The sequence below is a fragment of the Mesocricetus auratus genome, unplaced genomic scaffold (assembly GCF_017639785.1).
Source record: "Mesocricetus auratus isolate SY011 unplaced genomic scaffold, BCM_Maur_2.0 Super-Scaffold_100014, whole genome shotgun sequence".
Taxonomy (NCBI): domain Eukaryota; kingdom Metazoa; phylum Chordata; class Mammalia; order Rodentia; family Cricetidae; genus Mesocricetus; species Mesocricetus auratus.
This window is the reverse complement of record NW_024429197.1, coordinates 18,012,962-18,036,827: the sequence shown is the minus strand read 5'-3', so window position 1 is coordinate 18,036,827 and position 23,866 is coordinate 18,012,962. Positions and strand designations below refer to the sequence as shown.

The window sequence follows — 23,866 nt, the reverse complement described above, 5'->3', positions numbered from 1 at the left end:
GCGGGAGCGCGCAGGGTCCGCCTACCGGTCGCGCGCCGCCGCCTCCGCTGCCGCTTGAGCCCAACATGGCGATGCACAACAAGACGGCGCCGCCGCAGATCCCAGACACCCGGCGGGAGCTGGCCGAGCTAGTGAAGCGGAAGCAGGAGCTGGCGGTGAGTGGCCGGGGCCGGGACGCCGTCCCCGCCTGGCCTCGCAGGCCGCTCCGGTGGCGAGAGCGGCGGGCGGCCGGGGTCCCGGAGCTCTGGGCGGCCGGGCGCGGCGCGGTTCCCTGCGGCGGCGCGGCTCCCGGCCTGCGCTCGGCGGGGCGGGGCGGGGCGGCGAGGGCGCGGGAAGGGCGAGAGGAAGGAGGCGGGGACGGCGCTCGGGCCGGGCTTAGCGAGTGGGAAGGAGGCTGCTAGACCCCGGCCTGGAGAGGATTAGGGAGCGTGTCGGGTGGGTACCCACGGCCGATTGTACGGGCGGCGCGTTTTAATGGCCGGAGAATGTGGTGTATTTGTGGATGCCTGGGAGGGGGCTGGCGGGAGGCGCAGGACGCAGTCTAGGGAATTTGGAATGGTGACGCGCACCCGGAGCTGCCGGCACCCTGGTGGCTCAACCCTCCAGGCTCCCGCCTTTTGCTGCGAGCATCCGGGAGGCAAAGCTCACCTGAAGCTGCCCTTCCAGGTTTCCATAGCAACCGGCATCCGCTGCGGGCGGTCCTTCCAGAGCTAGCAGGGAGGGATCAGTTGTTGTAGAAAAGATGGTTTTGAAAAGCTCTTCACCCTCGTCTCTGCTGGCAGCGACACATTTAGTGAGAACAGAGACAGCTCACATTCTGTCTCATCCCTGCTCAGGATCCTTAGATTTCCCTCTGAAGTAGATGTAAAATCTTGCATGTGTGTGCATTTTCTGAGGACAGACTTCACATTCCATTTTATTTATAAAAAGGTCCATCACCTCCACTCTTCACAAAAATGGTTTAGTGTGGATAAGCTTGACTTTACAAGTCTGTATCCAGATCTCAGTTTGCTCATGCTTAATGCTTGCTTCTGCATGTCCCTCTTTTTGTCACTTAGGAAACACTTGCAAACTTGGAGAGACAGATCTATGCTTTTGAAGGAAGCTACTTGGAAGACACTCAGATGTATGGCAATATTATCCGTGGCTGGGATCGGTATCTGACCAATCAAAAGTGAGTGTCAGAATCTAGTAGTATCCGTTTTATCCCCTGGCAGTATTATCTGTACGGTTTTTTTTTTTTTTTTTTTTTGGTTTTTACGAGACAGGGTTTCTCTGTATTGTTTTGGAGGCTGTCGGTCCAGCCCGGCCTCGAACTCACAGAGATCCACCTGCCTCTGCCTCCCGAGTGCTGGGATTAAAGGCGTGTGCCACCACTGTCCGGCTATCTGTACGGCTTTTGTTTTATTTTTTAAAACATGCTCTTACCGTGTAGCTGGGTAGCCTGGAACTTAATATGTAGTTCAGGCGACCTCAGGCTCACAGATTACGTAGATCCTTTTCCCTCTGACTCCCAATTCAGGATTTAAAGGTATGGACTGCCATTGCATATCTTGGGATGTTTGTTCTTGGTATTCTTTTTGCAGGTAATAGAGTCATAGTGTGAAATGAGGTCTAAACTTGAACTTGTATTTTTTTTTCCCCGAGACAGGGTTTCTCAGTATTGTTTTGGAGGCTGTCCTGGAACTCGCTCGGTAGACCAGGCTGGTCTCGAATTCACAGAAATCCACTTGCCTCTGCCTCCCGAGTGCTGGGATTAAAGAATTGCACCACCACATCAGCATCTCCCTACATACTTATTCAGTAGTGCTAATCAAGATTATTTACAGGGTTTCACTGTGTAGTCCTGGCTATCCTGGAATTCTCTCTGTAGACCAGGCTAGCCTCAAACTCATAGAGAACTGCCTACCGCTGCCTCCCAAGTGCTGGGATTAAAGGTGTGGAAGGTGTATGCCGCTACCACCCAGCTAATACTCCTCTTTTTCCCTTACAAATATTACGTGAGATGAAGCATGCTTATGCCTTAGGTCATAGGAAAACTTGAGGGACTTAGTTTTCTTCTATCATGTGGAATTAACTCAAGTCCTCAGGCTTGACAGCAAGTGCCTTTACCTGTTAAATCATTTCACTGGCCTGTCTTTTGCTTGAGACGGGAGACCTTGGCTGCCTCTGAGTGTTGGGATTACAGGCACGTGCCAACACGTGTGCTTCTTGTGTCCTCTACCCTTGCTCCTGTTACCGAGTTGTAGATTTAAAAAAAAAAAGCAGCTTTTGGATTTGGTACTGACACTTTGACAGATAGAGGCATTTTGCTTTTTGTTTTTTTGAGTCAGGGTTCACAAGGTAACTCAGGTTGTCCTGGAACTCACTTTGTAGACTAGACTGGCCATTAACTCAGAGATCCACCTGCTTCTGCCTCTTGAGTGCTGGGATTAAAGCAGAAGCTTTTTAAAATTTAATTTTTTTTTTTTTTTTTTTTTTTTTGGTTTTTCAAGACAGGGTTTCTCTGGTTTGGTTTGGAGGTTGTCCTGGAACTCGAGCTGTAGACCAGGCTGGCCTGGAACTCAGAGATCCGCCTGCCTCTGCCTCCCGAGTGTTAGGATTAACGACATTCATCACCAACACCTGGCCTAAACGTTTTTTTTTTTTTTTAGATTTATTTATTTATTACATATACACCAGATTGAATTGTAGATGGTTGTCAGTCACCATGTGGTTGCTGGGAATTGAACTCAAGACCTCTGGAAGAGCAGCCAGTGCTCTTAACCTCTGAGCCATCTCTCCAGCCCCCTTGTTTTTTTTTTTTTTTAATGTGTGTTTTGTCTTTGTGTATATACTGGTACGGCACATGTGCCTGGTCCCCGCATGAGCCAGAAGAGGGCATCAGATCCTCTGGAACTGAAGTTACAGATGGTTGTGAGCTGTCTTCTAGGTGCTGGGAAGTGAACCTGGTTTTTCTGCAACAGTAGCAACTGTTCTTTGTTTTATTTTGTGTTTTTTTTTAAGATTTTATTTATTTATTATGTATACAGCACTCTGCCTCGATGTAAACCTGCAGTCTAGAAGAGGGCACCAGATTTCATTACAGATGGTTGTGAGTCACCATGTGGTTGCTGGGAATTGAACTCAGGACCTCTGGAAGAACAGCCAGTGTTCTTTTTTTTGTTTGTTTTTTCAAGACAGGGTTTCTCTGTGGCTTTGGAGGCTGTCCTGGAACTCGCTTGGTAGTCCAGGCTGGTCTTGAACTCACAGAGATCCGCCTGCCTCTGCCTCCCGAGTGCTGAGATTAAAGGCGTGCGCCACCAACGCCCGGCTACAGCCAGTGTTCTTAACCTCTGAGCTATCTCTCCAGCCCCTTGTTTTGTTTTATTTTTTTTGAGACAGAGTTTCTCCACATAGCCCTGGCTGTGCTAGAACTCTAAATGTAGACCAGGCTGGCCTTGAACTCATAGAGATTCACCTGCCTTTGTGTTCTGCCTGCTAGGATTAAAGGCATGTACCACACCATGTCTGGCCAGCAACTGTTGTCAGCCACTGAGCCTTCTCTTATCACTGTCCCTTGCCCCATATATTTCTCAAAAGAACCCTGGTATAAAATTAAGTTTATTTAAAAGGGATACTTCCGCCGGGCGCACGCCTTTAATCCCAGCACTCGGGAGGCAGAGACAGGCGGATCGCAGTGAGTTCGAGGCTGGGCTGGACCAACAGCCTCCAAAACAATACAGAGAAACCCTGTCTCTTAAAAACAAAAACAAAAAAAACAAAACAAAACAAAACAAAAAAAGGGCTACTTCCTATCACTTGTCCTGGCCATTTTATATATTTGTTTATTGAGACTGGGCTTCAATATGTAGCCTAGACTAGTCTGGAACTTTTTGTATGGGCCAGACTAGCCTGTAACTCAACAGAGCTCCATCTGCTTCTGCTTCCTGAATGCTGGAATTAAAAGCACACATCACCATGCCCATCTATTGTCACTTTTTTTTTTTTTTTTTTTTTGAGGCAGGATTTCTCTGTGTAATAGGCCAGGCTGGCCTTGAACTCACAGAGATCTGTCTGAATGCCAGATTCAAAGGTGTGCGCCACCACCGCCCCACTACAGTCACCTTAAAAACTTGTTTATTTTATGTATATGGGGGTGTTATGTCTACATGTATGTTTGTATACCACATGTGGCCTAGTATCCTCAGAGGCCAGAAGGTAACTAGAGTTACAGACAGTTGTGAGCTGCCATGTTGGTGCTAGGAATCAAACCTACGTCTTCTGGAAGAGCAGCCAGTGAGTGTTCTTAACCGCTGAGCCATTTCTCCAGCCCCATTTTATTTTTTTCATAGTAAGTTTTTGATTGAAAAAAAATTTGTCAATGGCCAAAGTGGTAAATGCCTTTAATCCTGGCACTCAGGAGGTAGAAGCAGGTGTTTCAGTGTGAGTTCAAGACCAGTCTGGTCTGCACATCTAATTCCAGGCCAGCCAAGACTACATAGTGAGACCCTGTCTCAAAAAAGAAAACAGTGGTTTATCATATGTGATGTGGTGGGGGGTATGCATGTCTACAGTGTGGGTTGGAGGACAGCTTTGTGGAATTGGTTCTTTCTTTCTACCTTTACATGGTGTCTTAGTTAGGGTTTCTATTGCTGTGAAGAGACACCATGACCATAGCAACTTTTTTCTTTTTGGTTTTTAGTTTTTTGAGACAGGGTTTCTCTCTGTAGCTTTGGAGGCTGTCCTGGAACGCACTCTGTAGACCAGGCTGGCCTCGAACTCACAGATCCACATGTCTCTGCCTCCTAAGTGCTGGGATTAAAGACATGTGCCACTAACACCTGGCCTTACCACGGAAACTCTTACAAACAAAACATTTAATTGAGGTGGCTCCCTTACAGTTTCAGAGGTTCAGTCTGTTATCACCATGGCAGGGGAGCATGGTGGCTGGGAATTTGGCATCACGCAGACACACTCTGCACTGGAGAAGTAGCTGAGAATTCTACATCATGCAGGAAGTGAACTAAGACACTGGGTTTTTCTTGAGCATCTATAAAACCTCCAAGCCCACCTCCTAACAGTGCCATTCCCTTGGGAGCCGTTTTCTTCTCCTCTTTCTAAGGATTTATTTATTTAGTGTATACACAGTGCTTTACCCATAGGCTAGAAGAGGGCACCAGATCATATTATGGATGTCATGAGGTTGCTGGGAATTAAACTCAGGTCCTTTGGCTGAGCAGTCCCTGCTCTTACCCCCTGAGCCATCTCCTGCCCAGGGCCATTTTCTTTCAAGCCCCCACACATGGGTTGAGGATTGAATTCAGGTTGTTCAGCTTTGCAGCAAATCCTTGGTATATTTCCCATTTTATCAGTCCCTGCACTAGTCATTTTTGACAATAAGCATTATCATAAATGCATACTAAAATAGAGTGGGGAGCAGAATTGGGTTCGGCAGGGCAGGCTATTGCAATAGTGCTGGTTGGTGTTCGTATGCCAGGCAAGACATGACTCTGTCCTGCAGTCTCCTGAGCTTTTTCAAACAAGCAAGTGAAGATTTATAAATGTGACATTGTTTATAAAGCAGCTAGAATAATCTCACCTTCCACAGTGGAGTGTGTTGGTGTTTGTAGGCTTCAATATGAGGTGTGTTTTGACCAATAATGTGGATCAGAGGCATTCCTGAATTGACCTTGGTTAAAGGAAAAAAGTGGGGTCGGGAGATGACATAGCAGGGGACAGTGCTTTCTGCAGCCTGGACACCTGAGTTCAGTCACTGGAGGCGGAAGGACAGACTGACTGCAAAATCGTCCTCTGACCTCTGGACACACGCTGTGACCCGCACGCATCCCACTCATACATCATTCACGAGCTTAATAAGAATCCATAACAGCCGGGCGGTGGTGGCGCACGCCTTTAATCCCAGCACTTGGGAGGCAGAGGCAGGTGGATCTCTGTGAGTTCGAGGCCAGCCTGGTCTACAGAGCGAGCTCCAGGACAGCCTCCAAAACAATACAGAGAAACCCTGTCTCGAAAAACCAAAAAAAAAAAAAAAAAAAAGAATCCGTAACTTTGCATCTGCCCCAGGCACCCCAGTTTGAGTTGAAATCATAGCTTGGTACTTGCTTCTGTGTTTTAGAAACTCCAATAGCAAAAACGATCGGAGGAACCGGAAATTCAAGGAGGCCGAACGGCTCTTCAGCAAATCCTCAGTCACATCGGCCGCTGTAAGTGGTGGCAGTGGTGGTAGCGGGTGTTCCTGCCTGTGGCACTTTCTTGAGGAATGTGGACTTTCCCTTCCTTGCTGTGTGGGTTGGTGTGTTGGGGTCTGTGGTCACTTGTCTGGTAACCAGTGGCTTCTCTTTTAGGCAGTGAGTGCCTTGGCAGGAGTTCAGGACCAGCTCATTGAAAAGAGTGAGTTTGCTTTTAACCTTCTTATCAGTTTATTTTAAAGCAACCATGGGCCCTACATTAACTCTGGTTTTCCCAGTTGGGTACCTAAGGACTGCATCTTCTGTGGTTTTCTCTTGCTTCTGGAAGTTGGTAGGCCTTTGGGCATCTGCCCCAAGTCTTTTTGTTTGTTTGTTTTGGAGGTAGGGTCTTGCAATATCATCTGTTTGACTGTGTAGATCATACTTGTCCCAGTCAGACATATACGTGCCTCTGCCTCCTCCTTGCTGTGATTAAAGGCCTGTGCCACCATGCCATCTATATTCAAGGAAGAACCTACTGGCCTCCTGCCACTTTGTTCCCATGAAGCCTGACTGAGATACCAAAAAACCCCAAGCTCTGACACTGCTACATAGGGCTTAAATTCCTAGGAATTTTGTTTGTGTTTTGAGATATTCTCTTTTAATCCGTGCTGACCCGGAACTTGCTAATAACTGAGACTGGCCTCAACTTCCTGACTGCTGGGTGCTGGGATCATAGGCATGTGTCATCATCCGCTGGGAGAACTTTTCCAATAATAAGTCCTTTAGATCTGGAGAGATGACTCAGTGGTTCAGAGTATCTACCGATCTTGCAGAAGACCGGGGTTGGTTCCTAGCACCAATATGGTGACTCACAACAATTGTAACTCCAGTTCCAGGGCATTGGTTACCCTCTTCTGGCCTGTGAGGGCCCCTGTATGCATGTGGTGAACATAAACTCCAGCAGGTACACAAACATAAGAATAAATTAATTAAAAAATACCCATATGGCTGCATGTGGTAGCTTACACCTTAAATCCAGCACGTGGGAGATAGACTCAGGCTGATCTCCTGAGTTTAAGGCCAGCCAGGGCTACATAGTGAGACGCTGTCTTAGTTACTTTTCTATTGCTATGACAAGCCACTATAACCAAAGCAAAACTTCTACAAGAAAGTTTATTTGGGGTTTGTATTTTCAGAGGGTTTGAGTCCATGACTATCATGGTAGGGAACATGACTGTAGGTAGACAGCATGGTGCTGGAGCAGTAGCTGAGAGCTCACATTTTGAGGCATGACCACAGTCAGAGAGACAGACGGATGGACGGACGGAGAGACAGATGGACACACACACTCACTCACTCAGTCACTCACACTAGGGATTGGAGGTAGAGAGAAACATTGGGAATGGCTTCTGAACCCTCAAAACCTATCCCTATTGACATACCCTCTTCTAACAAGGCCACACCTCCTAATCCTTCCCAAACAGTTCTACCAACTGGGGACCAAGTGTTCACATATGTGAGCTTATGGGGGCCATAACATTCAAACTACCACAGACCCTATCTCAAAACAGAGTAACAGCAAATAATTTAATGGGAAATTTCAAGTGTACCAGATAAATCCTTAGTGCTCAACTTAGGAAACTCTGAGGGTGTATCTGTGCATTCTTAAATATAGAAGGGAAGGTAGATACTGTTTACTTATACAGATCGTTTCTCTGTGGAAGCCAGGTCTAATTTAAAAAATAGCTGGCATTTGTGTAGCTGCTGGGCGTTTTCAGTGCTCTGTCCTGTAATAGAATTAGAGCCCTGCTTTGGGGCAGGGATTTGAGGAAAGGGGATTTTGGTAGCTTGGACCTGAGAGTTACTCAGTGACTTCAGTTTAGCTCTGTGTAGATGTCTGTCCCAGCCACACTCCTGTGCCTTAGTGCTGCCTATCCCAGAGTCAGTTCCACTCAGAGTCAAATTCCAACTTTTGTCCAAACAGAATTGCTCTATGTCCTTCAAAAGTTTTCCGTCCAACTTCCCCCTCCTCAAAGCCCTGCCCAGTGAAGTTGGGTGCCTGTCTGTGTTATGTTCTATCCTTCTCCTTCCCAGAACCCTGCACAGTATCTCGGTGCCTGTCTACCTCATCAGATGCTACAAAGTCTTTAAATATGAGACAGGTTCTCGCTGTGTAGTTCAGGCTAGCCTTGGACTTCAGTAGTACAGATTTTCTAAAGTATATACTGATCAGCTGTTCTTTGAAACCTACCCAGCATTGAGCCACCTGCTCATGGTTGGTATTATCTAGGTTTGACTACATGTCAGGTTAATTTTGACTTAATACACACACACACACACACACTCACACTCTTTGGTCTTGTAAAACATTTTTATTTTATGTGCGTATAAGCGGTTTTTTCTGCATTTATGTATATGCATCACATGTGTGTTTGATGCCTTCAAAGTTCAGAAGAATGCATTAGATCCCCTGGTTGTGAGCCACTAGTGGCAGTGAGCCACTATGTGGTGCTAAGAACCAAACTCTGGTCCTCTAGAAGAGCAGCCAGTGCTCTTTACCACGGAACATCTCTCCAGCCTTTGTTCCTGTGTTTCCAAGAGGATGTTGGAAATGCTTTTCATCACTGTTGACTGTCAGCCTCCTTCAGGATTGGTTTTCCCTTGACAACTAGTTTTGTTTGTTCTGGTTTTTTGAGTCACCATCTCACTATGTAGCCTTGGCTGGCCTGGAACTCAGAGACCCTGCTGCCTCTGCCTCCCAAATGCTGGGAGTTCTGGGATTAGATGTGTGCTAGCCCACCTGGCTTGTGGCTTTATTTTTATTTAGTTATTATGATATGGGGATCGTGTATATGCTAGGCCAGTGCTCTATCTTTGAGTTACTTATAGGAATGACCAAGGCCAGTGCTGTAGTTTTTGGTTTTTTTTTTTTTCGTTTTTTTGTTTTTTTTACTCTTCGGGGGTCAGCCACTCAGCTCCCAAATAAATAAATACATGGAGACTTATTTTTACTTATGAATGCCTGGCCTTAGTTTGCCATGTTTCTAAGCCAGATTTTCTGTTTTTTTTTTTTTTTTAAGATTTTAAAAAAAGATTTATTTATTTATTATGTATAGAGCATTTAGTCTTGGACACCAGAAGAAGGCACCAGATCTCAGTATAGATGGTTGTGAGCCAACATATGGTTGCTGGGAATTGAAGTCAGGACCTCTGGAAGAGCAATCAGTGCTCTTAACCTCTGAGCCATCTCTCCAGCCCAAGCCAGATTTTCTTAACTTAAATTATCCCGCCTATCTTTTGCCTCTGGGATTTTTTTCTTTCTCAGTTCTGTGTATCTTTGCGTCTTAACTCAGTGGCTGGCTGTGTGGCTGGGGGGATGGGGTGGCTGGCCCCTGTCGACCTCTTTATTCTCTCTGCCCGGCAGCCCCGCCTACCCCTTCTCCTGCCGAGCTATTGGCCTTCAGCTCTTTGTTAGACCAATCAGGTGGTTTAGGCAGGCCAAGTAACACAGCTTTACAGAGTTAAGCAAATGCAACATAGAAGAATGCAGCATATCACTTTTGCATCATTAAACAAATACTCCACAGCATAAAATAATGTAACACATCTTTAACTAATGTTTCATAATTATTGAGTGAGTTATAGGTATGTGCTAGGTCATTGCTCTACCACTGAGTTACTTATAGGAACCTGGGTGTGGAATTATTCACATGACCATGGGCTACTCCACTGTAACCATTATGTGCTTACAGATCAGGGAGGACTGGGGACTTGTGAGTAGGTCAGATCCGTGAGGACGCATTGACAGGCTCAGTCTTGTCCAAAAGTCATAGCTGCTGTGAGTCTGAGTTCAAGGCCATGTCATGCCCAGAAGGCAGGGCTTCCTGTCACCCCACCCCTTCCTCCTGTAAGAATATTCTTCCTGCCATGTTCCTTGAACCTTTGGAGGGAGTTATGTAGATGTTCCAGTTAGGGCTTAGTGTTCATTGGTCACTCGTTCGCCTCAGCACTTCGACTGGCCAGTTGTGAGTCACTGCCCATTGCAAAACGGCTTCATTGACCAAGGCTGACAGCACCAGTCTACGGGAGTAAATATAAACATCTGGAAAGTAGTTTCCCAGGTCCATTAGCAAATCCACAGCCATGGCTGTTCACTAGGGCCTGTGACCTCCCCCACCACAGGCTTTTGACCAGGGTTACAGTGGCTCCTATGGAGTGGGCATCATACCAGCCAGTGAATGTTGGATTACCCCTGACATTCATGCTATTTGTGTGCTGGTGGACCCTCGCCTGGCATGTTGATAGTGTTACACACAAGGTCCATAGCTGACGTCTTCCCCTGCAGCCAGCATAGGACCTTATGGTATTGTGGAAGCTAGTCAAGAGAGAGAGAGCTTTTCCCATGTCCTGTAACCAGAACCTATGGTGTTTCAGTATTTTTAAATAGATTTTTAAAAATATTTTATTTTTGAGACAGGGTCTTACTGTGTAGCCCAGGTTGTCCTGGGATTATAGGTTTAAACCACCTTGTCCTTCTAAAAATTTTAATTTATTTTATTTCTTTTTTTCCCCTTCTCTTTTAAGACATGGTCTTTCTATGTAGCCTTGGATACCTGGGACTCACTATGTAGACCAGGCTGGCCTCAAACCCACAGAGTTGCTTTCGCCTCTGCTTCCCAAGTGCTGGAATCAAAGGTCTGTGCTACTGTACCTGATTTTTCTTCTTTCTTTCTTTCTTTCTTTCTTTCTTTCTTTCTTTCCTTCCTTCCTTCTTTCTTTCTTTCTTTCTTTGTTTTTTTGAGACAGGGCTTCTCTGTGTAGCTTTGGAGGTCCAGGAACTAGCTCTTGTAGACCAGGCTGGCCTCGAATTCACAGAGATCTGCCTGCCTCTGCCTCCCGAGTACTGGGACTAAAGGTATGCGCCACCGCTGCTGTCCCCTCTTGCATTTCTTAGAATCAGTTTTTCTAGCTGTGTATTATTGTATGTGTCCACACAGGTGCCATGTGCACATGAGGCGGTCATAGGGCACATTGTGGGGGTGGGTGCTCTCCCTTCACCAGGGTTCAAGCTGAGGTCATCAGGCTTTGTTGCAGGGGCCTCTGCCTGCGGAGCCATCTGAACGATCCCCCTGCTTGGACGTCTGTAAAGCAGGTGCAAGATTTGAGGGTCCCTAGAAGCCCAAGTGGTTGACACCATGATTGTGTCCCATAAGAGGAACAGCATGCTTGGCCTATACTCCTTTCCTTGTGCAGACTCTCCAGGGCTGCAGACTCTGAAAAACAGGGCTGTGGACGAGTCCTGTGTGGGTGAGGCCAGTGATCTCCAGGAAAGAAAAAGCAGAATTTTGCCTTTGATCCTCTTTAATTTGAGGATTCCAGAGTTTTCTACTTTGAGCATTTCATTTTCAAACCATTTCACAAAAACCTCCTCTTGAAATTCATTATTTCTGCTTCCTTTGGTTTCTTTCGTGTATTTGCCCAACAAGAAAGAGGGTGGGTTTGCATGGCCCCTAAAGAGGACTTTTGTGTAAGTTGTGAAGCATTGGACATTTCAGTGAAAAGAATACAGTAAAAGAAAAAGCAAGCAGGAGGATTTCACCTCGCCTTGGCGGGGCAGCAGGCACCACTGCGTGTTCGAAGCTTCCCGCAGAGTTACACTTTGCTCCCGGGCTCAGTGCTGTAGGGCTTCCCTTCTGGAAACCTGCCCTCCATCAGAAGTCACAGTCCTCAGTCGCCTTCCTCTTCTTCAGATGTCCTCATCCTGCTCTGCAGATATGCTGCTCACTTTCCTGTCACGAGAAACAAGCTCTTGTGTCGTCCTCAGCGCAGCGCTGTCAGTGGGGCGCTGACTTGACAGTCCTGGCTTCCATGACATTCTTGTTTGCGTTTTAATAGCATCTAGTCCCCATGGTTCCTGGCCTGTCAGAGGACTAGTAACAAGTCTTGGTTGGAAACTGGAGTTCTGTGGTAGAGCATTTTCCTAGCATGTGTGAGGTCTAGAGCTTGATCCCCAAGCACTGCACACCAACAACTATTAGAGTCTTGAGCAGAAAGTTCTTGCATTTGCCTGTTTCTTTTGTGTGTGTGTATTTTTTAATTTTATTTATTTTTATTTTGTGTGCATTGGTACTTTGCCATGGATGTTAGGTCCCCTGGAGCTGGAGTTACAGATAGTTGTGAGCTGCCATATGGGTGCTGGGAATTGAACCCAGGTCCTCTGGAAGAGCAGTCAGTGCTTTTAACCACTGAGCCATCTCTCCAGTCCATATGGATTGCTTTTATGTGAGTGGTGAGTAAGGGTGTGTGTGGGGGGGTAATCTATAAGTGTGTTGCCCCCTGGAGGCCAGAAGAGGGTACTGGATTCTCTGGACTGGAGTTAAATGTGACATAGGCTCTAGGAACTCAGTGCTCTACAGGAACAGTATTGGCTTTTAACTGCTGAACGATGTCCAGCCCAGGTGAGCACTTGTGCCTGTATCTTCAGGGCTTCTCCCCAAGCAGTTTCAAAGTTTCTTATGTGGACAGCTGTGGTCTCTGATGACTTGGTGTCTGTTGTGTGAGAGATGCAGGTCTAGCTTCATTCTCCTGCATGTGCTACAGAGGCTCTTCTCCAGTGTGTGCAGTTGACGGTGTTGTCAGAGTGGGCTGTGACTGTGTGGGCTTCCTTCTGGGTCCTCTATTCTAGTTCATGGGTCTACATACCCGTCTCTGCCAGTACCAGGCTATATTTGTTTCTATGGCTTTATAATATAATCTGAGATATGGGATACCTCCAGCATTGTTTTTCTTGCTGAAGAATGCTGTAGCTAATTGGGGCCTTTTGTACTTCCATATAGATATTAGGATTTTTAAAAAAAAATATTCTGTGAAGAATGTCCAGGATTTAATGGGGTTGCATTGAGTTTACAGATTGCTTTTGGTAATAATCACACATTAGTCTTCATGATTTTTTCCTGTCTATTTATTTCTACAGTAGTTTAAAGGTTTCTTGTTTGTTTTTACTTTTTGAGATGGAAGGGTTTTACTGTGTCTCTGGCTGGCCTGGAACTCTACATAGATCTGGCTATCATTGATTAGGGAGGTCTGCCTGCCCTGCCTCCTGACTGCTGGGATTAAAGGCATGTGCCACCACTACCAGCAAAGTGTCTTAAAGTTTCAATTGTAGGCATCTTTCAGATCCTAGGCTTAGTTTGTTTAGTCAATTAATTTCTCTTTCGTAGCCCTGGCTGTCCTGGAACTTGCTATGTAGATCAGGCTGGCCTCAAACTCACAGAAACCCATCTGCCTCTGCCTCCTATGGGCTGGTGTTAAAGGCATGTGCTACCATACCTGGCCTCATTTGCCTTTTTTTTTTTTTTTTTTTTTTTTGGCTTGTTTTTGTTTTTAGTTTTGTTTTTTGAGGCAGGGTTTCTCTGTGAAACAATCCTGGCTGTCCTGGAACTCACTCTGTAGTCCAGGGTGGCCTTTAACTCACAGAGATCTGCCTGCTTCTGCCTACCAAGTGCTGCAATCAAAGACATGAGCCACCACTGTCCAACTTCATTTTATCTTTTTAAAAAATTTAAAAAGATATATGTATAGGTATTTTGTCTATATGTATGTGCACCACATGCACACACTCCTAGACATCAGGTACTCTGGAACTGGAGTTATGGACGTCGTGAGTTGCCATCTAGGTTCTGGGGACCAAACCCAGGTCCTCCGAAAGTGCTGCCAGTGCTCGTAAGTGCTGAGCCATCTCCAGCCGGTTCATCTTTCTGAGATGAGGTCTCCCTGTTGCTCAGCCTGGTCTTGCACAAACAGAACTTCTCTCTGCCTGAATTGTCTCATTAACCTTGACGGGGATCAGCTGACCTTAACCTTAGGTTTCATGGCAGACTGAACTCTTCCTTTGATCTGTTCATCCTTACACCACAAGCAGCGAGTGCAATGCTGATTACTGTAGCTTTGTAGGCGTAGGACATGCGTTTCAGTCTTTTTATTGGTTCATCTGTTTGGGGACAGGGTCCTGTTCTGTGGTCCAGGTTGGCCTTGAATTCATGTCTTCCTTTCCCAGCCTCCTGAGTGTTGTGGTTACAGGTATGGGCCAATGCTCTGCTTTTTTGGTAAATCTTATGTGAAATCAGGTACTTTTCTGGGCCTGTGCAGCTCCTTGGCTCTGGAGCTCCCTCTTCTGGTGATTTCCTGCATTGGATTAAATTAGTTCTGTCTTTTCTGAGAGCTTTCTTTGGGGGTGGTAGAAAAGTGTGTGTTGGAAGTGTTCCGTGGCATGCATTGAACAGTTTTGGGAGTTGATCCTCTCTCTTCCATAGGCTCTAGGGATCAATCACAGTTGTCAGACCTGCACAAGAAACCTGCTAAGCTCTCTTGCTGGGCTATTCTACTTTAAGAAAAAAAATATTATAGTTTTTTTTTTTTTTTGAGATAAGAGCTCCTATGTTGTTCAGGTTGGCCTTGAACACCTGATCTTTCCTCAAGCTTCCTAGCTCTGGGATTACAGGGATATGCCCACATTCCTGTTTTACTTTTTTTTTTTTAAGATTTATTTATTATGTATACAGTGTTCTGCCTGCATGTATGCCTGCAGGCCAGAAAAGGGCACCAGATCTCTTTACAGATGGTTGTGAGCCACCATGTGGATGCTGGGAATTGAACTCGGGACCTCTGGAAGAGCAGCCAAGTGCTCTTACCCTCTGAGCCATCTCTCCAGCCCTCCTGTTTTACTTTTAAAAAATTATTTTTATGTGCATTAATGTTTTGCCATGGATTCTGGGTCCCCTGGAACTGGAATTACAGACAATTGTGAGCTGCCATTTGGGTGCTGGGAATTGAACCCAGGTCCTCTGGAAGAGCAACCAGTGCTACTGAGCCATCTCTCCAGCCTCCTGCTTTTTACTTTTAGACAGGGTCTTCCCGTGTAGTCCTGGCTGACCTAGAACTTGGTGTGTAGACCAGGCTGGCCTTGAACTTGGTGGCAACCCTCTGGTTTCAACTTCCCTACTTCTGCTTTTTTGAGCCTATACTTCTTCCTGTAAAAAAACAAAACAAAACATAAAGACAGAAAGGAAAACACTGACCCCTGACCCTGATAATGACACAGACACTTCTGACCATTTTTAGGGGTAGATACTTACATATTTGGGGTTCGCTAGTAGTTAACCTTGATAGGGATCAGCTGTCGTGTAGTGACAGTTTCTAGAAGCTGGACATGGTAATACTTAGCTGTGATGGCAGCACTGGGAAGGCACAGAGAGGATGCTGGGCCCAGGATAGCATGGAACTCACTGTAGCAGTCTTGGGCAACCTTTTTTTTTTGGGTTTTTTGAGACAGGGTTTCTCTGTATTGTTTTGGAGGCTGTCCTCGAACTGGCTCTGTAGACCAGGCTGGCCTCAAACTCACAGTGATCCGCCTGCCTCTGCCTCCCAAGTGCTGGGATTAAAAGCGTGCACCAACGCCCGGCTTTGGGCAGCCTTAAAAACAGTTTTTTGTTGTTGTTTTTGTTTTTTGCTTGAGACAGGGTTTCTCTGTATAGCCCTGGCTGTCCTGGAACTCACCCTTTAGACAAGGCTGGCCTCCAACTCACAGAGATCCACTCTGCCTCCTGAGTGCTGGACTTAAAGCTGTGTGCCACTACTGCCTGGCTTCTTTTTTTTTTTTTTTGGTTTTACGAGACAGGATTTCTCTGTATTGTTTTGGAGGCTGTCGGTCCAGCCCGGCCTCGAACTCACAGCGATCCGCTTGCCTCTGCCTCCCGAGTGCTGGGATTAGAGGCGTGCGCCACCACCGCCCGGCATACTGCCTGGCTTCTAAGTGGGTTTTGTGTGTGGGTTTTGTTTTGACACATGATTTTCTCTCTCTCTCTCTCTCTCTCTCTCTCTCTCTCTCTCTCTCTCTCTCTCAGATTCATTTATTTTTTTTAAAGATTTATTTATTTATTACATATATACCAGATTGAATTGTAGATGGTTGTCAGCCACCATGTGGTTGCTGGGAATTGAACTCAAGACCTCTGGAAGAGCAGTCAGTGCTCTTAACCTCTGAGCCATCTCTCCAGCCCCCCAGATTCATTTATTATATATTCAGTGTTCTCCTGCACACCAGAAGAGGGCACCAGATTTCATTACAGATGGTTGTGAGCCACCATGTGGTTGCTGGGAATTGAACTCAGGACCTCTGGAAGACCAGCAAGAGCACTTAACCTCTGAGCCTCTGAGCTATCTCTCCAGTCCCAACACAGGATCTCTTAGTTAGCCCATGCTCCTTTGGACTTGAAATTTCTTGTCTCACCTTCCCAAAGCGCTGGGATTATAGATATTTGCCACCACACCTGGCTCCTTTTTTTTTTTTATTACATCCTGACTGCAGTGTTCCCCCCCCGTTCTCTTCACCCTGTTCCTGTCTCCCTTCAGAAAAGGGCAGCCTTGGCAAGGGTATCAACTAAACATGGCATATCAGGTTACAATAGGACTAGACACATCCCCTCATAGTAAGGCTGGGCAAGACAATAGGAGGAAAAGAGTCTGAAAAGCAGGCAAAACAGTCAGAGTCAGCACCGCTCCCACTTTTAGGAGTCCCACAAGAACACTAAGCTACACAACCCTAGCGTACACGCAGAGGGCCTGGGTCAGACCCATGCAGGCTCCCTGATTGTTGATCCAGTCTCTGTGAGCTCTCGTTAGTCGATTCTGTGTGTTTTCTTGTGGTGTCTGTCCTTGACCCCTCTGATTCCTACAATCCTTCATCCCCCTCTTCCACAGGATTCCCTAAGTGGGTACCTTTTCTGTTATTTATTTGTTATGTTTAATCATATGTATATGTCTGTATGGGGTATGTTCATGTGAGTGCCGGTGCCCAGGAGAGGTGCCGGCTATCCTAGTTCTAGGCCGTGAGCCTCAATGTGAATTCTGGGAAGTAGACTCAAGTCTTCTGAAGAGCAAGCACTACATGCTCTTCACCTTGGAGTCATTTCTCTAGCTCTCCCCACACCCTACTACTCTACAGAGAGACAGAATTCTCTGCTGGTTTGTCAGTTTTGCCAGGGTCATCATCCCTTCTCCTGGGTGTAAGTCTTCCTCTCTTGAGCACACGAGCACATCTTTGGTGGGGTGGTGCTTGTGTTGCGATCTGGTTTGTCTCCAGCACTGTTGTCCGGTTACACTGTTGCAGATTGCGTTGTTTCCAGGAACTCCCTAGCTTCGATACTTTGAGACCATTCACTGTCAGTTTGTATCTTTTCTGTGGGCTCACAAGCAGATGTTTGCTGTTTACAGGAATTTGAGGAATACTGATCAGGCTTTTGGGACCTGTTTTCTTTCCTCTAGGGGAACCAGGGAGTGGAACGGAGAGCGATACTTCTCCTGACTTCCACAATCAGGAAAACGAGCCTGCCCAGGAGGACCCCGAGGACCTGGACGGTTCTGTTCAGGGAGTGAAACCCCAGAAGGCTGCCTCGTCTACCTCCTCAGGGAGTCACCACAGCAGCCACAAAAAAAGGAAGAATAAAAATCGGCACAGGTTAGTGGCAAGGTCCCACCCAGTCCCAGAATTCTCATGACTACTGGGAGGGAGTTGGAATGAAAGTGCCCGGGACAGCGGCAGAGCCCTCATGCTTCGGGTGGAAGAAATCTTCTGGTGCTAGTCAAGTGGGCTGGTGTTCTCTGAGGGAGGAGTGGGTGGCAGTCAGGAGGCCCCGCAGGGTCAGAGGGAGCCACCAGGATGGACTGTGACTCCGGAGCATTGGGTCCTTTGCTAAGAGGAAGGTGGAAATAGAGTGACTGGTTATTGGGAAGCTGTGACCTGGGGTGGAGCGTTCTTTGAGTCCTGGGCCCTGTCTGCTCCTGGGAGAGCTGAGTCGCCATGCCTTCCTTGACTTTTTAATCGGGTTTGGTTTTGATTGTTATGACTTTTCTATTTTGTAGTTCTCTGAGTATGCTGCCTTCAGATACGGGGAACACTTAAAGCTCCTAAATGCGAGCATTCCTTCGTAGGAACCACCTGAGAATTGCTACTTTTGCAGTGGGAAATGAGATGGGGATGACACCAGTGCACAGAGAGGTCAGGTGTCTCAGGGGGTTTTAGTGGTCACTCTGCCTGGGTTTGTATGCTAATGCTGGGCCTTAACTCAGAGGGTAATGAGTCTGTAGGGCAAGGGGCTCTCCCTCCTCTTGGTCTTGGAAGCCTGAACACTTTGGGGGTGAAAGGGGTATGCAGGGCTAAGTAATTGCATTGCATTTAGAAAACTGTGGGGTGTCCCTTCCTGCACCTAAGGTGTTCCACTGTGAACTTCATAAACCTGGCACTGTGGCTAATATAGAATTAAAATTTAACTGGTTTAAACCTCTTTGGTTTTTAAGTTTTTCTTGTTTTTTAAATTGCAGAAATAATGTTTTCTCCAAATAAATAGTGCTGAAGGACCACCGCTTTACGTTTTTCTGCAAACCAAAACCACTGTGCTAATCTCAAAGTATAGTAAGAAACAGCAAAGAATTGCCCCCTACTGTCTTGGTAAGGATGTAGGTTGTTGGAGCATTGTGGTAGGCTTGGAGCTACCTTATCACAAACAGTATCGACCCAGACTCTTTTTAAAGAGTATTTTGTGGACTGGGGAGATGGCTCAGTTTGTAAAGTGCTTGCTCTGCAGGTGTGAGGACATGAGTTCTAATCCCAACACCCACATCACAGTACTCAGTAAGTTGTATGTGTCTCTAAACCCAGCACTGGGGACATTCTGGGGGCCTGCGGCCAGCAGTCTAATAGAAGTGATGGGACCCTTTCTCAAAAACTACATGGAGAGACACCCAGCATTGAACTCTGACCTCCATATGCACACACATGTTTACATACATATGTACCACATACACACAAATTGGCAAGATAATTCAGTATTTTCTTCTGTGTTGTTTTTATTACATTTATTTTCTTGTTATTTTGGTGATTCTTTTCCAATTTCAGAGTGTCTAGAGCAGGGAGAACACTGAAAGTCCCTGAGACTCTGCACCACTGGCCAGTGTCCTCTCTAGGTCCTGCTGGTTTCCTGTATCACCTCATTTACGCAAGCACTGTGGTCAGCACTTGACTGGTGAAGGCGCTAGAGAAGCATTCCATTAAACTGTGTCCTTACAGGTTTCTAGAACATCTCCACGGAGATAGCAGTTCTTTCTTATCCCTCCCTTTCCTGGCCCCACAAATGAATTCCTTCCAGAAACACTAGTGTTTAGAAAGTGTTGTTGGGCACTGCTCTCCTAAGGGGCAAGTCCAGCTTAGAAGGTGGACTGAGTTTTTACCTCCAGAATTCCTGACTGCCTGATATCCTCCCAGGGCCTTGCGTGCTTATCTGCCCCAGAGAGGCTTGTGGAACAAGTTGCTTTGTTTCTTAGGAAGCTGGGGTCAGGACTACCCTAAGTGGTGCCTCAGTGGGCTAAGGCTGTTGGAGTCCTGCTTGCTGTCTTTGCACACTCAAGGGCAGGGTGGAGCACATTATCCACACATGCTGGTGAGCTGGCACCCTGTGCGGGAGTCAGGCACCTGGCACCTGGCACCTGGTGTGTAGTCAGGCCAGGTGATAAGATGTACGAAGACTTGCCCCAAGCCACCATTTGAGAAGAAGCAGGAAGTACTTGAACTTACCCTCTACACCCCTCCTATGGGGGGGAGGATTGAACACAAAGCTTCATTCTTACTAGTCAAATGAAAATCACAAGTTTTCTGAACTTACACTTCACGTGTCTGAACAACAGTTAATTCCCACTGTCTTTAAAGAGAAAAAAAAAATAAATACTAGCTGCTCTTAGAGGTTTTTGCTATTGCATCATACCCAAGATTTGTTTTTGTAAATTGTTGCTTGTTTCTTTTTAAGACAGGGTTTTATTATGTAGCCCTGGCTGGCCTCAAACCAGTGTCTTCTGCCTTAGCCTTCTGAATGCTGGGATTGTCAGGGATTACTGCACCTGCCATCAAACCCTGTTTGGCTATAGGTACACTTTAAATTTGTGGTATGTGTTTATTTCCATTACCAGTAAGCCACACCACAAGCTGATACCATCTATTTTAATTTGTGAAGGTTGAATCAGTTTGAGAGGAAAATGTTTTAAAAGTCCTGCTTGTGCACTGGTGTGTGTGGCCAGGAAGGTCCTAAATGAAACAGTTTTGTAAATGATGCTGAAATTCAGCTCTCACGTGACTCTCACAAATGTGGTCTGACAGCACGGCCATTTGAGTATTGTCTTCCTACCTGTCTGCAGTCTAATGGTGTCAAAGCCAGCGAGGAACTGGAGTCAGATTCCAGGCTGATGCTTGCTGTGGAGATCTGTGCAGACCATGGCCTATCAGCGACGACCTCGCAGAATGGCCTCTTCTGCTGTGTGCTAATGGAACCCTTGGTTTTGCCTGGGGTTCTGCAGACCCTGGTATTCCTTAGTTGCTGCACTGATGTAAACATTTAACTGCCATACTAGGCAAGGCACATCACATGCCTGCAGACACAGTTCCTGGAGGCTGAGGCAGGAGGACAGTGGGCTTGAGGCCAGTGTGGGCTATATTTTGAGACCCTCCCCCATCTCATTTAAACAACAACAACAAACAGCGACAACAACAAAAGCCAGTGGGGTGCAGCCACCAGTTTGGGAGGCAGTTTGTTGTGAAAGCAGGACTGTCACTGAGGTTCATACAGTCAGCAGATGGCTTCCAGAAGGGACCCTGCAGCAGGCTGGTGGCACCGGAAATGTTTAGAACATGAACTTGAACAAAAAGTTACAGATTTTGCTGTTTTCAAAGTGCAAAGTGTTTTGTCACTTTTTGTTTTATTGACAATATGTTATGCCTACTTCTAGCACCTTCTGCTGTATGCCTAAACCTCCCCATCCCCCTCTCCTCCTCTTCCCCCTCCTCCTCTCCCTCTGTCCCCTTCTCCCCCTCTTCCCCCTCCTCCTCTCCCTCTCTCCTCCTCTCCTGCCCCTGTCTAATGCCCTAATTCTGTTTCCAGTACATACATCTGAGCAGTTCTAACCCGAGTCTGGCAGCTAACACCAGGGCTGTGGCTGGCTGAGTGCTCAATGCAGTCACTTGCCCTCCCGCAGTCCGCTCTCTGCTCGTTCTCCCTCCCGCAGTCCGCTGTCTGCACTGGTCTACACTGCGGGAAGGGAATCCCCTAACCACATACACAGTCTTTGCTGCTTTGATGTTTGAAACCTTATGGCTTAAGATCCTTAAAGCTGACTTTGTTTCCACAAATCTTGCTAGGATAGCTAATGGACTAATTTATTCAATTAGTATATTAATTTCTGTTGCTTTCTTCCTCTCCAATGCTGCCCCTCAGCCCGTCTGGCATGTTTGATTATGACTTTGAGTAAGTTTGATTTGCATTAGTGTCTGTGCTGTGTTGTTTAGTGTATAGACCCGGGATGCCGTTCTGAGACCTTTCTAACCCATAGTTTGTCTGTTTGATTGTAGGTATGTATATTAGGTTAGGCTGGGAAGTTTTTTTTAAAAACAGAAAAACGTGATGGAGGTAACATTTTATTTAATAACTTAAGCAAAATTAAATAAACTTCACTTTTATGCATTTTAATTTCTTTTTAAATAGATAACCTGTACTTTTAATTCATATTTAAATTGATTTTCTGGCTTTGCTTTGTAAGGAGACTAGTAGCTTAAGATTTTGATATTTTGCTTTGAAAAGATTTAAAAATTGAAATTCTTGTAATTTCTTTTGTGTTTCATATCCAGAAACACAAACTCCTAATCTGTTTGCTGTTGGTCACTGCGCATCTCAGAACTTGTCAGTGACATAGTTACAGAGCTAACACATTGACCTGAGCATGCCCTCTTAATCCAGTTTCTCTAATTTTGCAATACTTTTTATTTTAAAATTATGGCTTTTGTAATTGTTATGTATTTCCTTTTGGAGTCACCTCAGTTTTCCTTATGGCAAAAGTATCTGCTCATATTTTTTTAATACTGCTTACTGTCTGAGGAAACAGCTAAATTCTGACCTAGTCTAATGAAGAATGTGGACTTTAATTGAGTAGCCTTTGTAGCTGTGCCCTATGCAGTAGCTGCTTGTTGCCCTGTTTCTGAGGTTAAAGTGCAAATCTCTTTTATTTTTCCCACCACAGGATTGATCTGAAGTTAAACAAAAAGCCCCGAGCTGTAAGTATCAGCCAGGCAACCCAAAGACTGGCAGTGCTTTGCTTTAATTGGTTTTGGTGGGTTCTAACAGGGCTCACCCATGCTAGATAAGGGCCCAGTTAGGGGCTGACGAGTGTGTAGGTGATTTTGGATTTCACTGTCTGAATGTCCCTAATCTAGGGTCACACTCTGGTTTCTAGACTCTGGGGGTCCATCTGGATACTCCAACTTCCAAGTGTTCTTTACTAAAATGCTTTAGAACAGACGTGGTGGCGCACACCTTTAATCCCAGCACTCAGAAGGCAGAGGCAGGCGGATCTCTGTGAGTTCAAGGCTAGCCTGGTCTACAAAGTGAGTCCCAGGACCCAGGGCTGTTACACAGAGAAACCCTGTCTCGAAAAACCAAAACCACAAAAAACAGCAGAAACAGAAAATGAGCCACACATTTTTATTGTTCTTCAATTAATTCATAGTAAATTATTAATGTTGGCTCTTTTTTTTGTGGGTGAGCTAATGAACAGAATTGAAATTGCCATTGATCGTCTTTTAAGCCTTGAAGGTGGGGTCACTGCACTTGTTAAATGCAGTGTATTATGCCTGAAATAGAACTTCCAGCTACACAGAAATTTGCCTAGCACAGTTGTTTATGGTATTATTTTAAATGTTAATGCTGTTTATAGGGTTACATTAAGATCATTTTCACCCAACTGTATAATTTCCTTGAACATATTCCCTCCTAAGATTTATTGTGTGTGTGTGCGTGTGCGTGTACGTACATATATACATATTTGCTCAAAGAGGCTGTGAGTATGTTGTGACTTCTGTTTCTCTCTCTTTAGGACTATTAGAAGACTTGTTAGCAGCAGCTTCCAGCTGTGGAGCCCTGCTTCCCCTCTGACCTCACAGCGACAAACGTCCCTCACCTGACTGTGACCATCCGCCTCTGCTTACCCAGACCCAGTGCCTGTAACTGGCTAGTCTGTTCTAACTGTAGTGACGAATCCTATCTATTGCTGTTGTCATCGTTAGTAGCAGAACAGCGGAAAGACCTGTCATTGGTCCCAGTCCCTGCGGGTGGCTAACCGCATTTCTCCCTTCTTAGAATGAATGTGCACCCCCACACCGGCTGGCACCAGCTTCATCTGTGACCCCCCATCGAGAAGCGCACATCTCTGATTCTGTGTTACGCTGAAAGTAGAAGTTCCACTGCAGATGGAGGCTGTAGATATCTGCCATTCTTTTGTTTTATTTTGTGTTGTATTATTTTTTTATTGTTGTTTTTACCATCTGATTTTCTTGTGGGACATTTTGTGATGCCTGTACCCTTCCTGATGACACATCTGATCGTCTGTTTCATGTGTTGTCAACATCCATAACTGAAACTAAAGTGGCTTTCTAGAACTGAGTGGGCAACATGACTCTTTGGCTTTTTGATTTCTGAGGTGTTTAATAATGGCCTGTTGGAAGCAGTCTCATGTTCAAGGAACAAGAAAGCTGAAATACGTGCATCATGCTCTTAGAACAGACACTTTGATTTCTTTTAGAAATAAAATTCCCTTGTCTTGCA

At 45.9% G+C, this 23,866-nt stretch overlaps 1 protein-coding gene across 6 annotated transcripts; it reads left to right on the top strand.

Annotated features, from left to right (window-relative positions):
- Meaf6 (MYST/Esa1 associated factor 6) lies at positions 1-23,866 on the top strand. 6 transcript variants are annotated; one of them, XR_005881257.1, is made up of 9 exons: positions 1-155; positions 1,059-1,174; positions 6,119-6,206; positions 6,348-6,393; positions 17,496-17,688; positions 21,488-21,517; positions 21,622-21,679; positions 22,287-22,320; positions 23,139-23,866. XR_005881257.1 is itself a non-coding variant. In XM_040756667.1 (8 exons), exons 1-8 carry the CDS (start codon positions 66-68, stop codon positions 23,145-23,147), a joined length of 606 nt encoding a protein of 201 aa, XP_040612601.1. In that variant the 5' UTR covers positions 1-65; the 3' UTR covers positions 23,148-23,866. The 6 variants fall into 6 exon arrangements, 4 of the variants coding, with proteins under 4 accessions (XP_040612601.1, XP_040612603.1, XP_040612602.1 ...); XR_005881258.1 differs by lacking the exon at positions 21,488-21,517; XM_040756667.1 differs by lacking the exon at positions 21,622-21,679.

What these genes read in the sequence shown, in the direction of transcription:
- Meaf6 (XM_040756667.1), top strand. Translation starts at nt 66, where the DNA reads ATGGCGATGCACAACAAGACGGCGCCGCCGCAGATCCCAGACACCCGG. An exon ending in AGCGGAAGCAGGAGCTGGCG is followed by an intron (nt 156 to 1,058) that starts GTGAGTGGCCGG and finishes TTTGTCACTTAG; the next exon opens with GAAACACTTGCAAACTTGGA. An exon ending in CGGTATCTGACCAATCAAAA is followed by an intron (nt 1,175 to 6,118) that starts GTGAGTGTCAGA and finishes TCTGTGTTTTAG; the next exon opens with AAACTCCAATAGCAAAAACG.